This window comes from Ictalurus furcatus, chromosome 12 (genome assembly GCF_023375685.1).
Source record: "Ictalurus furcatus strain D&B chromosome 12, Billie_1.0, whole genome shotgun sequence".
In the NCBI taxonomy this organism is placed as follows: Eukaryota; Metazoa; Chordata; class Actinopteri; order Siluriformes; family Ictaluridae; genus Ictalurus; species Ictalurus furcatus.
The window spans coordinates 2,456,107-2,478,493 of NC_071266.1; the positions used below are offsets into that span (position 1 = coordinate 2,456,107).

The 22,387-nt window shown below is 41.1% G+C and overlaps 1 protein-coding gene across 2 annotated transcripts in view; it reads right to left on the reverse strand.

The window, feature by feature from the left end:
- Window positions 1-22,387, reverse strand: part of abcc4 (ATP-binding cassette, sub-family C (CFTR/MRP), member 4) — an 81,685-nt gene that overhangs the window by 41,248 nt on the left and 18,050 nt on the right. For both annotated transcript variants that reach the window (XM_053637497.1, XM_053637499.1), the window contains exons 4-6: window positions 22,103-22,327; window positions 21,845-21,934; window positions 1,064-1,227 (exon numbers count right to left, since the gene is read on the reverse strand). In XM_053637497.1, coding sequence (XP_053493472.1) covers window positions 1,064-1,227; window positions 21,845-21,934; window positions 22,103-22,327 — 479 coding nt within the window. The remainder of the gene's footprint in view (window positions 1-1,063; window positions 1,228-21,844; window positions 21,935-22,102; window positions 22,328-22,387) is intronic.

Genomic DNA, 22,387 nt, shown 5'->3' on the forward strand with positions numbered 1-22,387 from the left:
CAAAGGATTATCACTCCTCACACCGCCGCTGAAATGGTGCTGAAAGGACAGCTCCGCTTCAGCACCCCCTTTGTTTTGGACAGCATGGCAGTGCGTGGCGGGGCGGCAGAATTACACACAGCTGGAAGAAAATTATTGTAGCGGTAGCTCTCTACCCTCCGGGAGACGATGGCAGAGTATAAAAGGGGGCCCTCAGAGAAAGCCATGTGAGCGCGTTCTCTCCATGCTGATGCCTATTTCTTTGTCCCCCACAGACAACGAAAATTATGAGGACGACAGTGCTCCCTGGCTGACTCCCACCACATCACTTCCTTCCAGCTGATGACCTCACTGCCTGGATCAAGTCGTGCCTCTGCTCAGCCTCACACTCCATGACTTGGCCTTTTCACTCCCCCACTCCAATACCAATCCACATCAAGCAACTAAATAAACACCCAGTTTTTGCTCATCCTGGTTTCCTGTGCGTCTCTGCTCTTCCTCTTGCAGCACTGAGTTACTACAACATTTAGATATAGATTTGACATTTAGATTTAAATAATTTTTTTATTTACAATACATAAAGTTTATATTTAACATTTAGATTTATATTTAGCTATAAGATTTAGGATTCATATTTATATTTAACATTTGCACTTAGATTCGGATTTAACATTTATATTTAGGGTTTTTATATAAATTGAGTGATCTGCCACCAAAAGCTCCATGTTCTAAGTTGCTTAACGCATCCAGATGTAGGTACATTAGGAAATATCAGGAAACAAAAGCTGAAACTCTGATCCATCGTTTCATACTCATCTTTTGATCTTAAACTCAAATGTAATCAGTGTATAGCAAAAACAAAAGAACTGACCTTGCCATTCCAATACTTTGGAGGGAACATATGTAACCATATGAACCAGTTGACCTGGAAGTCCTTCATGCAGTTGTAAAACCAGAATTACATACATAACCTTCCAGTCTAATCTATAATAAAACTATAACTAATATTTGATTGTCTTTTTATCCCAATTCAATTTTCCCCAAAACTCACCCATGTGGAAGAGGTGTTTGTGTGTTTACACACCTGAATTTAGAGAAAAGTTTTCCAAACAGGGATTGCAGTGGCAGCAGAAAAATGATCACTGCCATACCCGCCAAGCACGAAGGTCCAATCTCCTGCCACAGAAGGAAAACTACAGCTACAGCTTGCAGTGGCCCCACCCACAGGAAGTGCAAGAAAATTGTCACCTGAAGAAAGAAGTACTCGTTAATAGAACACGATTGTTAATAGAACTATCATTAATAGAACAAGATAGTATACAGTCAAGAAAAAAGAAAGTACTGCTCATCAATCTGAGAAGGGTTATAAGGCTATCTCCAATAAATTTGAAATTCACCATTCTACAGTGAGTAGGATTGTTTAGGATTGTTTAAATTGAGGGCCTTCAAGACAACTGACAAACTTCCCAGGAGTGAGTAAATTCAGTCCAAGGTCACACCATTTAATGCTCAGAGAGATAAAGAAAAACTCAAGAGCTACATCATATGAGCTACAGACCTCTGTAAGCACACAAAATGTTTATTTTCATGACAGCACAATCAGGAAAAAGACAACAACATGTAAGGTTCTGAGACTATTTCTCCATACAGAATCTCCACATCCTTCAAATTTCATGATCCACGCTGGTGGACACTCCTCTTAAGTTTCAAGACAGGGGACTGGGATGGTCATGGCAGGAGCTTGATTTGGTGGTCAGTAAACCATTTTTGTGTTGATTTTGATGTATGTTTTGGATCATTGTCCTGCTGGAAGATCCAACCACGGCCCATATTAAGCTTTCCGGCAGAGGCAGTCAGGTTTTCATTTAATATCTGTTGATATTCGATAGAGTCCATGATACCATGTATCCTAACAAAATGTCCAGGTCCTCTGGCAGAAAAACAGCCCGAAACATTAAAGATCCACCAACATATTTAACCGTGGGCATGAGGTACTTTTCCATATGGCTACCTCTCTGTGTGCTCCAAAACCACCTCTGGTGTTTATTGCCAAAAAGCTCCATTTTGGTTTCATCTGACCATAGAACCCGATCCCATTTGAAGTTATAGTAGTGTCTGGCACACTGAAGACACTTCAGTTTGTTTGGATGAGAGTAGAGGCTTTCTTCTTGAAACCCTTTCAAACAACTTATGGTGATGTAGGTGACTTCGGATTGTAGTTCTGGAGACTTTCTGACCCCAAGAAACAACTAACTTCTGCAAGTCTCCAGCTGTGATCCTTGAAGATTATCTGGCCACTCGAACCATCCTCTCCACAATGCGTTAAGACAATATAGACACACGTGCTCTTCCAGGTTGATTCATAATATTTCTAATTGACTGGAACTTCTTCATTATTGCCCTGATGGTGGAAATGGCCATTTTCAATGCTTTTGCTATATTCTTATAGCTACTTCCCATTTTGTGAAGCTCAACAACGTTTTGCCGCACATCACAGCTATATTCCTTGGTCTTACCCATTGTTATGAATGACTAAGGGAATTTGGCCTATGTGTTACCTCATATTTATACCCCTGTGAAACAGGAAGTCATGGTTGAACTATTTGCTATTCCTAGACACTCAGGTGTACTAAAAAAAATCTAGAATATCACTGGGAATATACTTCAAATATATTTTTCTCATATGAATTCATATTGGTGCCAATAACTGTTGCACACCTAAATCTAACAAAGATTTTTTCTGTGTTGTGTTTGCAATTGTTTTATATCCATGAGAGCAGAGTATTTTTGTGAATATTTTCAACAAAATATCAAACGGTTAAACAATAAAAACCAAGGGTGCCAATATTAGTGAGGTGCACTGTAACTGGAGTGGGTCATTGATACGTTTGCTACGAGAATAAATTCAGCAAGTAGGAGCTGTCAAACATCCCCCCACAATATGAAGTATCTCTCATCTGTGTTGAGCGAAAAACACTGTTAAAAAAAAAAAAAAGGACTGACATGTCTATCCAGAGTTAATAAATCAGAGTAGCACCTTAATACGAAAAAAGTTAAGTATATTCTTTTTTTTTTACAAGTCTACATACTTCATTTTCCTATAGATTTCATTTTGCAAGTCAATTAGGTCTTCAGCTTACCACAAAAAATTGTGAAATGGCTTAAACAGAACAAGGTGAAAGGATTCACTGAGCCCTGACCTGAATCCCACAGATAATTTGTGGACTGAACTGAGTAAGCATGTCTGAGCAAGGAGGTCCAAACCTGACTGAGCTACACCAATTCTGTCAGGCGGAATGGGCAAAAATTCCAGCAAAGTATTGTGAGATGCCTGTGGAAACCCCAAGTGTTTGATTTAAGTTAAAGCAATTAAACAGTAATGCCACCAAATACTATCAGAGTATACGTAAACATTTGACCCACTCAAAATCTGGTGTAGCAAATAAAAGCTGAAATAAATCTGTCTCTAAACTATTATTTAGAAATGACCTCTTACGGAAATAAAGAAGATTCCCTAATTGACTTAACACAGGAGAGGTATGGTAAAATGAAATGTGAAAAAATTAATTTGGAATTTGTGTTAATTTCATTAACTTACTTCCTGTGCTAACATCGGGCTCTGCTCTGTGCTGACTACTGTAGTGAGCACACCTCTGAACCAGGGGGGTCGAGCTCTGGACCCAGTAACCCTTTCCTACGGTAGACAGAACACATCGAGACATATTTGGCAGTAGTTTCCATGCTGCCAGATGGTCTTTTAGTGACATTAACTTTTTGGGCTAGGGGAGGCCCTCCAGTAGTAGCTAACTGCCCTAACAACCTTTGGTCCCCTGTTATGTCCCTCTCCGGCCCCTCAAGACCACTCCTTATTTGTCTGCTTGGTCTTTATGATCATTCTCAGATCCGGCCTATTAGCAGGCTGCGACTGTGGCCACCCAGTTCCCCTGGCTCTCCGTGGGGGGAGGCGGGCCACCACACTTGCCTTCTGTGCCTCCCTTACACTAGCGCTGGCCCAGGCTCCACTCATGGATGCCCGGGTGAACTCAGGTGAACACTGCCATTGTATGCAGTGACCCACAAGCAAGACCCACTACCGCATAGGCCTTGCCCACCAAAGCGGAGGCGGCCTCACATGGCTTGGATGGCAAAGCCGGTCCCCCTAAATTACCTGCTGTCGATGGAGAGAGGTAGCTCAAAAGCGCCTCCTCCACCTTCGGCACAGCTAAATAGCCATGCCGTTCATTCCCACTATGGGGTTATAAATATGGCTTATGTATGGTTTTCCCCAGAAGCGTGATATTTTGTCATGCACAAAGGGGAGTTTTCTGCAGTGTGAGGGAGATTTATTTTCACTGGGGAGAAAAAAGCTCATCCAGCCTCAGTAATCACATCAAGCAGCTCTTTATATGATTGAGAGCTGCTCTCCGTTTTTAGCACACCCTTTTGGCTCCTTGGAGTCAGAGAGGATTTTTTTTTCTGGCTTTCCATAGCGGAAGGAGCAGTCACGACGAGAGCTCCAAAATCCGGTGGAGAGCCGGACCCGGAAGACAGAGCAAGTGATAGAGCAGCGCTCATCTCCGGCTCCTCTTCTAGATCCATACCAGATCCCCAGGACCAGATGGCCCAGATCCATGAGGCACTGAAACCCAACTCCCTTCAGCCATGAATAGAGTGAGCCAAGAGCGGAGCTGCCTGATTGTAAGTCATTCACAATGCGCACAGTCAGACCTCTTGAGGGCTGCCCTGGCATGCTCCATCCTTAGACACTTGTGTGTCCAGCACCCCTGTGATGAAATGGGAGGAAGGCGTAACACACTTTCTGAATTCTCGCTCACTCATACTCATTTTCCGTTTTTTTTAAAAGGGACAGAAAAGTAAAGAGATTTTTCTTTCTTTTTTTGAAAAGATAGAGAGAAAATTAAGAGTCTTTTTGCAAACGTTACGCAAATGACCGACATGCAGTCTCGCTGAAGATTATAAGGCTGACAGCACGCTTCACAGGTGCAATTTTTATATCACGCGACCCACTTAATTGCCACGTCACCTCATCATGGCAAGTCTATAAATAGGCATAATGCTACACAAGCTTTAGATGCCGGTCACACTTCCCACAGCGTGGAGCTCATGCAATGTTGAGTTCCCTCAAAAAGGGAACATGAATCAATGGATGCACCATGTGTATTTGACTGTAAATTTGTTAAAATTTTATGTTTACTCGGCCTAGAAGTTGATTTCAGTTATTATGTGTTTGGAATATGTAGCAAGTCATTGAAATATAAGTAAATTGCTTCACATGTCTTTATCAGGCTTTTAACTTACAATAAAACGAGCTAATTTCCTACAAAACTGCAAAAAAAAATTGCTGTGTTTTTTTGTAGTCAATTAGGAATGTACACTGACATCTTGCTCCAACCAAAGTGCTTCTCAATATTCAAATTGAAGCTTCCATGTTTCCTCGCTCCTCCGTCCTCCAGCCTGTGAGCCGGAAATCGATCGACGCCAACCATCTTGAAGGACATATCAATTCTCTAATTGCACAGTGAGGAGGTGAAGAACGAAGAGTGAGGAAGCTTCCAGAGGAGCTAGGAGTGAGGATACACAGGTGTATCCTATGTGGAAGTGTTTCTTGTTGAAAAACCTGACGCAAGTATAAATTCCCCATCTCTTTTACATCTTCCAAAATCCAAAATCTCAAACAAAAAGTTCTTTGATGATGTGATGGGATGTTGTGTGAAATATAATTAAATAATAATATGTAATGAGTATTGTAATTAATTGTTAAGATATGCAAATTAATGTTTGAATATGCAAAGCTGCACAAAATATGTGATAAATTATGTATTGTTCATTAATTCGCTGTTGAATAACCGAGATATTTCACATATTATCAGTGCATTTTGCTTTATTAACAATGTTGTTATTAAACAAACTCCAACAACATAACGGCAGATCCCTGAAGCACAGTGAGGTAATCCAACTGAGCACAGTCATCATTGATCAACATTGATTTGAAGTGACACTTGAGAGAGTGAGGATATTCCATTCGACTTGCTTCGATACCTCTCTCCTTGCATCTCATCCTTGCATCCTTCCCTCACATCCTAAGGGGTTGGAGCTAGAGTATGCAAATACATATAGAAATAGAGTTCTATTTGTATATGTGCATGTGCAATATCCTCAGTATTTACAGTATCTCACAAAAGTGAGTACACCCCTCACATTTTTTATTATATCTTTTCATGTGACAACACTGAAGAAATGACACTTTGCTACAATGTAAAGTAGTGAGTGTACAGCTTGTGTAACAGTGTAAATTTGCTGTCCCCTCAAAACAACTCAACACACAGCCATTAATGTCTAAACCGCTGGCAACAAAAGTGAGTACACCCCTAAGTGAAAATGTCCAAATTGGGCCCAATTAGCCATTTTCCCTCCCCGGTGTCATGTGACTTAGTGTTACAAGGTCTCAGGTGTGAATGGGGAGCAGGTGTGTTAAATATGGTGTCATCTCTCTCACACTCCGTCATACTGGTCACTGGGAGTTCAACATGGCACCTCATGGCAAAGAACTCTCTGAGGATCAGAAAAAAAGAATTATTTCTCTACATAAAGATGGCCTAGACTATAAGAAGATTGTCAAGACCCTGACACTGAGCTGCAGCACGGTGGCCAAGTCCATACAGCGGTTTAACAGGACAGGTTCCACTCAGAACAGGCCTCGCTATGGTCGCCAGTTGAGTGCACATTCTCAGCATCATATCCAGAGGTTGTCTTTGGGAAATAGACGTATGAGTGCTGCCAACATTGCTGCAGAGGTTGAAGGGGCGGGGGGATCTGCTATCCATAAATTTTATTCATTAATTAAGGAGTGAAAGACATCAGGAGTCAGGTGCAGTCATTTATTATCTGCTTGTATTATAAAAGTTACTTCTCGCCATGGTTGGTGTTTAGCGATTGAATGATCTGACTTGCCATAGATTCCTCAAACATAATAGAGGGGGAGCTTTGTAATGAGCAAATTAATGTGCCTCTTAAGTGATGTGCGGCATTAACTTAACGCCGGCCAGCATGTGACATTAAAGTAATGCCTGGATGTGCTCAGCGTTTATTTAACACCTAATGGTGTTATCTAAACCCCTGGTGGCAATTAGAAAATGGCATTTTTAAACCTAAAATGGCATAACAATGTACGCGAATAATGACCAATTTGGTTTTCTATAGATTTTTGGATATCCGTGCACACCGAATACTGAGAACTGAGTGACGTGGCATGGGAAAAAAAATCTCCCATTTGCATTGACTTATCTCTGTGAGGCTGTTTTTCTTATTTGTGCATCCTCATTTACTTTTTCGCCTCCTTTCTTAGCTCCACCCCTTTGGGATGTGAGGGTAGAATGCAAAGATGTGATGCGAGGAGCGAGGAATCAAAACAATCAAATGGAATATCCTCGCTCTCTCAAGCGTCACTTCAAAGCGACGTCAATTAATGATGACTGTGCTCAGCTGGATGACCTCACTGTGCTTGAGGGATCTGCCATTATGTTGTTGGAGCTTGGGTAATAACATTCTTAGTAAAGCAAAATGCACTGATAGAATGTGAATGTCTGGTTATTCAACAATGAATTAACAAACAATACATAAATTGTCGCATCTTTTGTGCAGCTTTGCATATTCAAACATGCAAAGATCAATTAATTACAATACCCATTTTAAGCATATTATTATTTAATTATATTTCACACAAAATTACATCACATCATCAAAGGACCTTTTGTTTGAGATTGTGGCAGATGTAAAGGAGGAGGGGAATTTATACGTGCATCAGGTTTTTCAACAAGAAACACTTCCGCATAAAAGTATGTGAACCTCTAGGATTACCACTTAATTTGAAGGTGAAATTAGAGTCAGGTGTTTTCAATCAATGGGATGACAATCAGGTATGATTGAGCACCCTGTTTTATTTAAAGAACAGGTATCTATCAAAGTCTAATCTTCAAAACACGTTTGTGGAATTGTGGTATTGTGGAAGGATATTTCTGATGACCTCAGAAAAAAAAGAGTTGTTGATGCTCTTCAGGCTGGAAAAGGTTACAAAACCATATCTAAAGAGTTTGGACTCTACCAATCCACAGTCAGACAGATTGTGTACAAATTAAGGTAATTCAAGACCACGGTTACCCTCCCCAGGAGTGGTTGACCAACAAAGATCACTCCAAGAGCAAGACTGAAACATATGGTTTTATTGAAAGCTCTGGTGCTCTGCTGTGTCTGATTTGCACAGAGTGCATTGCCTCATTTAAAAAATCAAATGTTAATAGACATTTCAAAACCCACCATGCAGCTTTTGCAGCAAAGTACCCAGTGGACAAAAGCCTAAGGAAGGTGTGCACAGAACTCCAACGGAAACTGCAAGCCGGACAGCAGCAACTGCAAGCTTTGCTGGCTCCTTGGCTCAATCTTTTACTGTCAGACGATATATAAAGTCATGCATGTTTAGTATGGCAACTGAACTGTCTGCAGACTTCGAAGAAGGAGAAAATCCCTCAGGAAATAAAAGACATGCCCCTGTCAGCCCGAACAGTGTATGACATGACAGCACGTGAGATAGAGAGGGAAAATATGTTACATGGATATAACTTTGGCAGATTTTTGTTGTCTTGCGCTGTATGAGTCTACAGACACACACTCACTCCCTCTCTCTCTCACTCTCTTACACACAAACACACAGAAGAGGTTTTATGCTGCTCAGGTGGAAACTCAACATCAAAGTGAAAGCACAATGAATTTGAATTTGTTTTTAGTCTATGCACCTCAATAAAGTTATTGTTATTGAAATGTTTTTTCTAATAGTAAAATATTAGTTTTTGCATTGGCTCTTTGGAAAAAAATGCATTAAACAAAAATTAAAAAAAAGGCTCTTTGGTGAAAAAAAGGTTCCCGACCCCCAATCTAAAGGCCTCTCTCACATTGGCTAATGTTAACGTTCATGAGTCCACCATCAGACGAACACTGAACAACAATGGTGAGCAAGGCAGGGTTGCTAGCAGAAAGAAAGAAGCATTCCAGCATAGGAAATTTATCTCATCTGTGAAACATGGTGGTGGCAGTATCATTGTTTGGCCCTGTTTTGCTGCATCTGGGTCAGGACGGCTTGCCATCATTCCTGGAACAATAAATTCGGAATTAGACCAGCAAATTCTAAAGGAAAATGTATGGACATCTGTCCATACATATATGTCCACCGAATCTCAAGAGAAATTGGGTCATGCAGCAAGACAACGACCCTAAGCACACAAGTCGTTCTACCACGGCATGGCTGAAGAAGAATAAAGTTGATGTTTTGGAATGGCTAAGTCAAAGTCCTGACCTTAATCCAATAGAAATGTTGTGGAAGGCCCTGAAGCAAGCAGATCATGTGAGGAAACCCACCAACATCCCAGACTTGAAGACTTGAAGTTGTTCTGTACTGAGGAATGGGCTAAAATTCCTCTAAGCCGATGTGCAGGACTGATCAACAGTTACCAGAAATTAGTATTAATTTTGTCAGCAATTTTTTAAGTTAGTCATATTCCTATGTCAAATGTCCTTGATTTTTTTTGCCTAATTAGTCAACTTTATCCCATTTTTTTTTTAATCAAGTTTTAGTTGTATAAAAGTCTGGGAATTTTAGTCTTACCTTAGTCAAAGAAAAACATAATTATTTTTGTGTAGTTTTAGTCACTAAAAACTGTAGACATTTTTGACCAAAAGATTATTATAGATTAACATTTCAGTCAATCTAGCGGTTAATTGGCAACAGGTCAGTAACATGATTGGGTATAAAAAGAGAGGCAGAGTCTTTCAGAAGCAAAGATGGGCAGAGGTTCACCAGTCTACAATTTGTGGGATGATTTCTCAATAATGTGCTTAAAATGTACAACATAAAATTGCAAAGACTATGAATATCTTCTCATCTACAGTACATATCATCATCAAAAGATTCAGAGAATCTGGAGAAAATCTCTGTGTTCAAGGGACAAGGGTGAAAATCAATATTGCATGCCTGTGATCTTCAGGCCCTCAGGCGGCACTGCATTAAAAACAGGCACGATTCTGTAATGGAAATCACTGTATGGTCTCAGAAACACCTCCAGAACTCATCGTCTATGAACACAGTTTGCCATGCCATCCACAAACGCTGGTTAAAGCGCTATCATGCAAAGAATATGTGAACATGATCCAGAAACACCACCGTCTTCTCTGGGCCAAAGCTCATTTAAAATGGATTGAGGCAAAGTGGAAAACTATTCTGTGGTCAGGTGAATCAAAGTTTTTTATTCTTTTTGGAAACCATGGATGCTGCGTCCTCTAAACTAAGGAGGACTAAATAGGAGAGGGAACATCCAGCTTTTTATTAGCGCTCAGTTCAAAAGCCTGCATCTCTGATGGCATGGGGGTGCATTAGTTCTATGGGATTGGCAGCTTGCACATTTTGGAAAGGCACCATCAATGCTAAGAAGTATATACAGGTTTTAGAGTAACATACGCTTCCATCCAGATTCCATCCCATCTTTACTTCTGAGAGACTCTGCCTCTCTAAGATACTCTTTTTATATCCAATCATGTTATTGACCTGTTGCCAATTAACCTAATTAGTTGCAAAATGCTCCTCCAGCTGTTTCTTTTAGTAACACTTTATTCTCCAGCCTTTTGTTGCCCAGTCCCAACTTTTTTGAGATGTGTTGCAGCCATCAAATTCAAAATTAACATATTTTTTTCCCTAAAATAGTTCATTTCCTCAGTTGAAACATTTGATATGTTTTCAATGTTCTATTGTGAATAACATGGGTTTATGAGATTTGTAAATCATTGTGTTCTGTTTTTATTTACATTTTACACAGCGTCCCAACTTTTAAGGAATTGGGGTTGTAAGAGTGACAGACTGTCAGCGCAAAAAAAATTAAAGTGGTACAGTATTTACTTGAGTAACTTTTTAAATATACATATTTTAAAGAGTAGGTTTAATTGGCCATACTTATCCTCTTGCTCAAATTTTTAATCACGAAATGTACTTTTACTTTGGTACATGTGGCGATCGTCTGTTACTGTTAAATGTTTCTGAATATATGTAGTTTTAATTATTCATTTATATCACATATAATGAGGTTGCGAGTCTTGCGATATGCTGCAGTGGTCTGAATGCAGACAACAACCGCTTACATTTTTAGCAGTCCTGAAGAGGGGGAAGAAGCAAGCAGCGAGCATGTCAACAGAGACAGGACACAAACGCACACATAAACAAACAAACAAACAAACAAACAAACAGTGTGTTCTTTTGTTCTCTGTTGTCTTGTTTAAACGCAGATGCTGACAAGTTTGTGGTGTTAACATTTGGAAATAAAGACAGTCAACCATTGGGAAAATGTTTGTTCCCTTTCAAAGGCAACTTCGATGTTGCATTTAGCATAACAGTATGGGAACGCCTTGTGCGCGTGACCGGTATCTGAAGCTTGTGTAAAATCATGCCTCTACTTATAGGCCTGCCATGATCAGGTGACGTGGCAATTAAGTGCGTCGCATGATATATATATATGGCACTTGTGAACCACGCCGCCAGCCTTATTATCTTCAGCGAGACTGCATGGCTCTTGTTTGTGTGACAAAAACGCTTCATTTCTACTCAATATTTTCTCAAAATCTCTGAACTTTTCTATCTCTTTTTTTAGAGGAAAAGAGGGGTAAGTAATGAGCGAGAAAGGATTCAAGAAGTGTGTTACGGCTTGCTCCCGTTTCATCACGGGGAAAAGTGCACACTTTCTGGCTGAAGTGTTAGCGGTGTAGTATGCAATGGTAACGCCTACATTAAGCAGCTCGGCTCGCGACTCGCGCTCTTCTCGAAAAAAACGGAAGCCGAAGCGAGTCGGGTTTCAGAGCCTCGCGGATCTGGGCCGCTGCCGAGGCAGCCAGCCGTCTCAGGTTCGGGGGATCTCTTATAGATCCAGACGAGGAGCCGGAAACAAGCGCTGCTCTATCTCTCGCTCTGTCTTCCGGGTTCGGCTCTCCGCTGGATTTTGGAGCTCGCGTCGCGCCTCCTCCTTCCGCTATGGAAAGCCAAAAGGTTAATAATTCCTCTCTGACTCCAAGGAGTTAGATGGATGTGTTAAAAACTGAGAGCAGCATATAAAGAGCTGCTTGAAGTGATTACCCAGTGAAAGTAAATCCCTCACACTGCAGAAACTCCCCTGTCTTCCAAAAGTTTATGACAAAATCTCAGTCTTCTGGGGGAAAACCACGCATAAGCCATATTCATAACCCCACGATGTTGGATTATTCGGCCATTGTGGGAATGAACGGCATGGCTATTTAGCTATGCTCAAGGTGGAGGAGACGCTTGCGAACTCCACCGACGGCAGATAATTACGGGGGCCGGATTGCATCCAAGCCATGTAAGGCCACCATGGCATTAGTGGGCAAGCCTATGCAGTAGTAGTCTTGCTTGTGGGTCACTGCAGACAATGACAGGGTTGCAGGCCTACCAAGCAGACTTGCTGAGTGAGCTCGACATATGGTGGCATTCAAAAAAAAAAGCCAGTTCCTAGCAGGCTGGGCTCCTTCTACAATCAGGGTTACTTGGCCACCGTTTCGGCCAGCCATGCCCCTGTCGATGGAGCCTCTGTGGGGAAATATCCTCTAACTTCGAGGTTCATGCGTGGTGTCAGACGGCTGAGGCCCATCTGCAGGCCGCGCATACCTTCCTGGGACCTTCTGTGGTCCTGGAAGGTCTGTTGGGTGCCCCATTTGAGCCCCTAGAGTGGATCCCATCCACAAGGAAATTGTATGCACTCAAGTGGCAGCTTTGTCTTGTGGTGTGAGGAACATCAGCTAGACCCAGTGAACTGCGCAATAGCTACAGTCCTGGAGTTCTTACAAGAACGTTTCTCAGCGGGCTGGGCTCCTTCTACAATCAGGGTTACTTGGCCGCCGTTTCGGCCAGCCATGCCCCTTTTGAGGGAGCCTCTGTGGGGCAAAATCCTCTAACTTCGAGGTTCATGCGTGGTGTCAGACGGCTGAGGCCCATCTGCAGGCCGCGCATACCTTCCTGGGACCTTCTGTGGTCCTGGAAGGTCTGTCAGGGGCCCCATTTGAGCCCTTAGAGTCAGCCTCTGAGAAGCTTCTGACTCTAAAGTTAGCTCTTTTACTGGCCCTGACATCTCTCAAGCGAGTGGGAGGTCTACAAGCTCTCTCTGTTGCCCTTTCCTGCCTTGACTTTACCCCTGGATTAGCCAAGGCCTTCCTGTATCCTAGGCCGGATTATATTCCTAAAGTGCCTACATCGGCTGCCCACCCTGTGGTGTTGCAGACTTTCTGCCCTCCTCTGTTCCTCACACCGGAACAAGAGAGGATGCACCTGCTGTGTCCAGTAAGGGGTCTCTGTACTTACGTCCACCGCTCTGGCCAGTGGCGTAAGTCGGAGCAGCTACTGGTCTGCTTTGGTAGCGACAGGAAAAGTGATGCTGTGTCAAAGCAGCGCATCTCTACTTGGATAGTGGAAGCAATCTCTAGGGCTTACGACACGCGGTCTCGCCACGCCTCTGGGCATAAGAGCTCATTCCACTAGGGCAGTCACCTCCTCGAAGGCTTTGTCCAAAGGGGTATCCTTGCAGGATGTGTGTGCGGCTGCAGGGTGGTCTACGCCACACACAGTCATTTGTTATTACAGTCTGGATATTCATTCCACCCCGGGCTCGAATGTCTTGCAGTGACCCTCGGGCTTGGGTATTTTTGAACAGGCCGTACCCTCGGTATGACGGAGTGGGTATTCCCGTTCCCATACTGTTATGCTAAATGCAATGTCGAAGTTCCCTTTGAAAGGGAACGTCGGGGTTACGCATGCAACCCTGTTCCCTGAGAAGGGAACGAGACGTTGCATAGCACTGTCATACCAGGGCAGGCCTGTGAATTGCGTCTTCGCTTCAGATAATAGAGGCTGGCGGTGTGGTTCACAGGTGCCATATATATATCATGCGACGCACTTAATTGCCACGTCACCTGATCATGGCAGGCCTATAAGTAGAGGCATGATTTTACACAAGCTTCAGATACCGGTCACGCGCACAAGGCGTTCCCATACTGTTATGCTAAATGCAACGTCTCGTTCCCTTCTCAGGGAACAGGGTTACATGCGTAACCCAGACGTTTTTTGGTGTGTGTGAGATTTTATGTTGAAAATTACAGGTTCTGCGTTATTGTTCCCATCACAGGACTAGGATATGCTGCTTCATCTTGAACCCAGGTTTTATATCATATAAACAGAACAGTCAGACTTTCAAGGAGAGATGTGACGTACAGTTCTCCATGTAGTCTGAGAGTCAGGATTTTCCCTTCATTTTAATCACATCCTCAGTAACTAGTAACTTGCTACTTGAGTAGTCTTCTTATTGGATACTTTATTACTCTTACTCAAGTAATTATTAACATTATTACTTTTACTGTAACTTGAACAATTATTTTTATATGTAGCTTTAATTTATTTTGTGGTATTATTTTAGGCACATAATATTTGTCAATACCCTTGACTTAGATGAAGATCACATCACATTTTATGACATTCATTCAGAAAACCATGAAATTCCAAAAGGTTCACATACTTTTTTCCTGCCACTGTATGTAATACTGGATCATTTTCCTCTAAAAATAAATGACCAAGTATAATATCTTTGACAATTTTTTAAAATTGGGTTCTCTTTATCTACTTTTAGGACTTGTGTGAAAATCTGATGTTGTTTTAGCTCATATTTATGCAGAAAATTTTAAAGGGTTCACAAACTTTCAAGCACTACTGTAAGATGAGAACCTACACAAAGTAGCAAAAACTGATAAGGCAAACCAGTTATTGTCTGTAGCACAGCATATCACATGTTAAGATCAAGGAAAAAAAACATAGCCATGACTCATTTTGGTGCCATGTAATCAGCAGAACACATTTCCACAAAAGTATCAGTGGCTATTACAGGAAAACACAACATACAACTAACAAAAGAATTATAAATGATTGTGAAACATACAGAAAATGTTTTGGTGGAACAATTTCTCTTGCATCCCAGACAAAAAAATGTGTTGTTCCAAATTGGCAAAGATGATTTCAAAGACATGAAACCATGGGTGTAGGAGCCATTATATATGGGGGGTGGACCCCCAGATTTCAAAATCTAGGTTTTGTTCACGTCACACCGTGTTGGATGTTTGGGATGGGGGCACCATCATGTGAGGAGCGCTCCCAAAATTGGAGCTATGATTTGGAGACTGTGTGTTTACAATTTCTGTCGTGATACTGGAAAACGTCCTTTATTAAATAAAGTATATTATGCAGTTTATGGTATGTAGTTTATGGTATTTGTGTTCTAATTATCTTATAGTCCGTCTCTCTGACTGTGCACCCGAGCCTTTATAATCTCCCCTCCCCAGTCTGTGTATTCTCGATCTTCTGTCACTCAAATGCCCTCTTACAACCACACTAATTAGTACATTCTGTTCCCTAAAGTCATTAGAAATGAGCATTTATGTGCTTTATTTAAAAATACATATTTTCGGGTGAGCATGCCCCCCATACCACCTAGCATTTCAGTTTCCCCCCCAGGTTCAAAATCACTCCTATGCCCCTGCATGAAACTAATAGAAATAGTTGGATTCTGTAGAAGGTTTTGCAGATATTGCAAAACCACTGAACTCTCTCATTTCAGAAAAAAAAAAGATGCTTTAGATTGGCGTCCAGTACATCAGACTGCATTTGAAAAATTTTAAAACAGCTCTGATCGGATGTCCAGGATTGTGTAATCCAGACAGGACACTACAGACAGCTGCAACAGAGGAAGCCCTTTCAGCTATCCTTCTGCAGAAAGTAAAGGGAAATTTGTGTCCCATTGCTTATGCTTCTCGAATACTCTCTCCAGTTGAAAAGAGTCCTGTACCAGACATCTCTTGGTCGTTCATTGGCAATGTAACACTGAATATATCTATGGTTTCACTGAAGTGACACTGCATACGCCACACACACACCTCTACAGCTTCTATTGTATGGCAAAGTGAAGTGGAGTATCTAGCACCAGGTTAGGCAGACCTTAGATTTAGGATCCAAAAACTTGAAAATTGTCTACAAACCCAGCTCCATGCTGCCACGAACACTTCTGTATGAAGGCACTCCACATGCGTGGGAAGACGAGCACATTCGACCTTCTGAAAGTGTTTTTGATGTCAAAGCTATGGAAGGAGCTGTGGACGTGTATGTTGATGGCTCTAGGTATTGGCTAGGTATCTCTAGATATATAAAGGTATATCTAGGTATATAAGAATCTATGTAACTCTTTGCTGGCCATGTATCACCAAGCCGCTCAGCAAACCGGGCTCAGTCAGAAATACAACAAAACGTATTATGACCAGGATGTACACCATCATAAATTTGAGCTTCGTGATGATCATGGTAAAGAACTACCACTATGAGGGTGCATTGTACACTAACTGGGTGGGACCATACACAGTGACTGATAAATGTGGAGACTCAGTTGATAAGGTCCTTCATAGACTAAAAATAAACAACCTGTAAATGTAAAAATATTCATTAGCCTCCCCTAAGCAAATCAATATAGCAGCCAATATGTTTTCTTTCTGATTTCTTTTTTTCATCAACGGTTCGATTCCATCGCATCGTAAACCTGTTCCTGGGCAGGCACTAGGACCTGGGGGAGGCCACTGTACCCATTTGTCCGTGCGTTTTTTGGTTGACAGACACACATCCAGTGGCTTATCGTGGGTACCTCCCATCGGCGGACCTCCAGACAGTAAGCATGTTTACATGCACGTTAAAAGTTCAATTTCAATTGAGCTAAAGCAATAATTTGACTTTTTAAAATGTCACGTAAACACTTTAGTCTGTCTGAAATCGAACTTCCGAAATTGGACTCGACTTCGTCCAGCATGTATACATTTTAATCGAGTCGTTCTTTTGGTCAGCGAATGATCCACGTGACACAGTTTACTGTTTAAACATTTTATGTTGGTTTTATTAATTATACTGACCATTATCATGGTTACAGTTCGGCTGCTCACTTGCTGCAGATTCACACACAGGCAGCGAGAGTGCAGAATGAAGCGGTCACGCTCCCTTCCTGGTCTTAAAGGGAAATACTCCCAGATCATTACAAGAGGTGACGTGCAACACAAGGGATCGCACCAAACCGTATCAGTCATTCGATTATGCATTGTGTCATGTATACTCGGACAATTGAACAAGACTGTAGCTCGACTACACAATAACTCGATTATAACTGCCCATGTAAACGTTGTTAATATAATTAACAAAGATTTTTTTCTAATGGTATTACATGACCTACATGTCTTCTCATTTCTCTCTCTCTATTTAAATTTGTCAATTTCAATTTAAATCATGCCTTTATTGGCACATTTTTAAAAACAATATTGCCAAAGCTTTAACACAAAACTTAAGTACGTAATATGACTTACTTAAATTATTTTTATATAATTTAAGTAAGTCATATTAGATCAGTCTCTAACACAAACTATGAGACAGGTACACCTTGACCAAAAATAACCTTTTTTCTATAGATTTTACACACATTGTTACTCTAAAATATACATGACTAGAAAGATGTCTTGGTAAAAACAGTCAAATAGAAAAACAAAAAAAGGCAATAAAATGCTAATCTTATATTTCTGGTGCTTAAATATTGTTAATATCAATAGCCTCTTTTACTTAACGTAATAATTTCAAGTTCAAAGTTCACCTGAAATCGTTGTCAGGAAGCAAAACCTACAGTCACGTAGAATGCGTTGTAGTGTGTGTCATGGCGAAAAGAAAGCAGTTATCATTAATAGCATATTTAAGAACACAAACAATGACAATGAGAAAACAGAGTAAAACACTAAAAAACAAGAGTTTAAGAGAGTAAACGGCAGCAGGTCTCTGATGAAGCAGTTTGGCAACTGTTTCCATGACTAGTGATAATGCTAGCCTGATCGTAGAAGGTTTTTAGAAACGCTTGCAAGGATAAACGTTGTCAACCTGCACATGGCTTTGAAAGTGAGACCGACTTCCAGGAATTAAATGGAGGTAACAGCCCATGTACAGTCATTCAGGCCTTTAGGGAGTACAGGGACTCAAATTCACAAAAAGTTCTGTGCCAGATACCACAGCACAGCAGTTGTTGGCTACTGTGAATACCATACCAATGAGTGGAGTGAGTGGAGTACACTTGAATGGAGTGTGTGCAGGTTTTCTCCAAAATTAATCTAATTTGAAGCTCGCAGCGTGCATACCTTCTGATCCCCATCTTGCCTCTGGTGTTTTTGAACATTGTGGGTCCACTGTTTACAAATTTGAATCCCAAGCTATTTGTGCGCTCATGAGTACGTAAGGGAAAGAGGACCGCCACACAAACTCAAATCAAAACACGTCACAAGGAAGAGGAGCAGGACACTGACATGACGGCTTTGTGGAATATTTTATGTTAAGTAAGACACGTTTTAGTTGATTATGTTGTGCAGTTAATGTTTACTGTCAGTAGGTCCACTGTATGAAACATAACTTTGTTTTTGAAGTGCTTTGGGCAGTTGTGCACTCAGTAGTTAATTATTTACTACTGTAGTAGTAGTTAAAAGCCTTTTTCTGTTTTGATAAGCTGACAGAATGTGCAATCCATAATGATTTCCCTTTGTACTGAGAATACTCACTGCTATAAACTCATTACGTCACTGTACCAGTGTGAGCAATTACCGTACATGGTCTACCTATCAGCATAGACTATCGTTGGTTACATGAGACTCTAGAAGCACTTTTGTGTGGCTAAGTTCAGGGACCGGGACCTTTTGCATGCCTTCTGACGTGCCAGATCACAAGCCTCATCCTGTTCTGGGACCTGCAGACATACAAATTAAGTGCTGCAAAGTGCCAAGAATGGACACGCGAGCATCAGAACTGGACCATGGAGCAATGGAGGATGGTGGCCTGGTCTCATGAATCATGTTTTCATTAACATCATGTAGCCGGCTGTGTGCATCGCTTACCTGGGGAAGAGATGGCACTATGATGCACCTTGGGAAGAAGGCAAGTTGGTGGAGGAAGTGTGATGCTCTGGGTTGTGTTCTACTGGGAAACCTTGGGACCTGGTATTCATGTGGATGTTGCTTGGACACATACCACCTACCTAAACATTTTTGCAGACCTAGTACACCACATCATGGCAACAGTATTTCCTAATGACAGTGGCATATTTCAGCAGGATAATGCACCCTGCCTCACATGACAAAGAGTTCAAGTTATTGACTTGGCTGCCAAATTCCCCAGATCCAATTGAGCATCTATGGGATGTGCTGGACAAAGAAGTCAACTCGATGGGTCAGAGTTGTTGCAGTGGTACAAGGGTGACACTACGCAATATTATGCAGGCAGTTTTAATGTTATGGGTGATCGGTGTACACACACACACACACACACACACACACACACACACACACACAGAGTGCACTTTATTAGGAACACCTGTACATCTGCTCATTCATGCTCATCTAATCAACCAATAATGTGGCAGCAGTTCAATTCATAAAATCATGCAGATACAGAACAAGTACTTCAGATAATTTTCATATAGTGATTGTGTGGAAAAGGTGTGATTTCTGTGACTTTAACCATGGCATTTGTGATGTTAGCAGATGGGCTGGTTTGAGTATTTGCATTTGGGAACAGTCTCGAGTTTACACAGAATGGTGCAAAAAACAAAAAACATTGAGTGACATTTTAGTGGGTGGAAATGCCTTGTTAATAAGAAAGGTAAGAGGGAATTGGCCAGATTGGTTCAAGCTGCCAGGAAGGATATAGTAACTCATATATATATATATATATAATCAGTCTTTACAACCATGGTAAGCAGAAAAGCATCTCAGCATGCACCAAAACACCATTCTGTGTAACTCTAGAGACTTATGTGTGAAAATCCCAGGAGATCAGCAGTTAAAGAAATACTCAAACCAACCAGTCACAGAGATCACTTTTTCCCCATTCTAGTATTTGTTTTTTACAATTGCACACACATTCACACACTACGGACAATTTGGAAATGCCAATCAGCCTACAATGACTGGGACTGGGGGAGGGCACCTAGAGGAAACCCCAAAGCACAAGAACATGCAAGCACCACGCACACAGGGTGGAGGTGGGATTAAAACCCCGAATCCCAGAAGAACAAAACAAACATGCTAACCACTAAGCCATTGTGTCCCCTGTGTGTGTGTGTGTGTGTGTGTTGGGGGGCGGGGGGTGTATTTGAACGGTGACACAATTTTTGTAATTTTGCCTCTGTGCCTCTGTACACCAGCACAATGGATTTGAAATGAAGCAATAAAGATGAAAAATTAAAAGCGGACTTTCAGCTTTAACTCAAGTGGTTTAACAAAAATATTGCATTAACCATTTAGGAATTACAGCCATTTTTTATATAGTCCCTAGAGAAATATATAGTGAAAGAGGTCAAAATTAAATGAAAACAGTCAAAATTAGTAACGTTTAGCAAAACTGGACAAAACACAGGAAGACAAACAAAACTTAATCCAATTAACACAACACAATTTTTATGTAATTCCAACACCACCACCAAAGCATGTCTTGAGTTTTCTAACATACAGTGTTTTTGCACATGAGGATGTGCATACGCACATACACACACACGCACGCATACATTCACACACACACACGCACGCACGCACACACTTGGTTGTCCCCCTGGGTGCAAAAGGATGCTAATTTCTGAGTGCTATTTCATGCAATTTCTGTCAGCAAACACTCTACTTTCATACATTCCATTCTCGCTACATTCCATATTTCATGCTGGCCAAATGAACAGCCCAGGAGGAGTTTGGGGGGGGGGTATTTTAGTCAAAAGAAATTAAACCATATGCCAAAAATTTGCAGGAGGAATCATCAGATACACTTGTGGCAATATAAACCAAAAGGAGCTTCAGTAAGGTGCCACCAAAACTGTGCAGATATAGCAAAAATCATATGACAAGCTCTCAAAAGTAGGTTTTGCATAAAACTTATTAAACAAATTTAGCATAAATTTGAGAGAGTAAGGGGTAAGATATCAAAGCATGTAAAAAATTCATTGTACACCTTATTTGAAAAGATATGTTTGTTTTTAAGTGTAAAAACATGAAAAACGCCCCAAAGGCTAAATTGAATGAGACAGCATCAGTTACTAGGGGGTCCCTAGAGAGACCAAACTTTCAAAGTTTCATGACAATACCTTATTGTTTACCCTGTAAAAATGCCTGAGGAATTCTGATTGGCCATTGGTAGCCATGTTTGTTAGGTAATTGGGTAATTATTAATGAGCACAGGGATGTAATATACCCAATTTCACCTTGATTGGACTTATGGTTATCTGAATTTAGGTCCACCCTCTATGTATGATCACACTGCACATTTTGCTACCTATCCTCAGAATCTTGTCCTGTACATGTGTTTCACATTTTGTGTCAATCAGTGCAACCAGGCATGCATTTACTTACAGCTGTTTACGTAAATTATGCTCTGCCTTCGTAGAACTGACTGGCATAGCAGCCAGACTGTTTACAAATCTCAACATTTTTTTGATAATTATTGAAGCACACAGAAAGCAGAGGGAGGGAGTACGATCAACTGACCAAGTTTCATGTCTGTAGCACCTACAGTTTGGTCCGTATGATCAGTTTTGAAGAAGAAGAAGAAGAAGAAGAAGAAGAAGAAGAAGAAGAAGAACTTTCCCTGCTAGGGAAAGAAAGTTGGCATTAAATATCAAATTAATATAATTAAGAAATGCCAGTTGTCAGTGTTACATACCTCATCAAATTTGTGGACGTCATTAGATAAAAGGTTGACAGTCTGTCCTGTGGAGGTCTTTCCCATAGCGACACTATTAAGACACAATGCCTGAGAGAAAAATTTTTTTTTTTTGAAAGACTCCTTTATAGCATCATGTTTAACATATAAAATAAGATATACAAGATAAAACAATAACAGGTGAAATAATTTAGAATAGAAAGTATTACTGTCTTTTGCTGTGATGATGTGACTCAAATGCCCAGTACAAAAACAGACCTTTTTGTAAATCATGTGGCACATGGCAATGCGAAATCTCATGCCAGCTCTCTGGACATTGAAGAAATAAAGGTGGTGCAGTAATGCAAGGGCCAGCGTGGAGAGAGACATCCCAGCAGCATACCCATAGGCCTCATACAGTGCATCCATGTTATTGGGATCATAGTTCTCAAAGTATTGAATAAGCTTGCCCAGAAACACTGGTTGCACCAACTTAATAAATTCCTGTAAAGAGGGAGAAAGAAGTGCTAAACAGAACAATACCATTTTAATCCATTACTCATG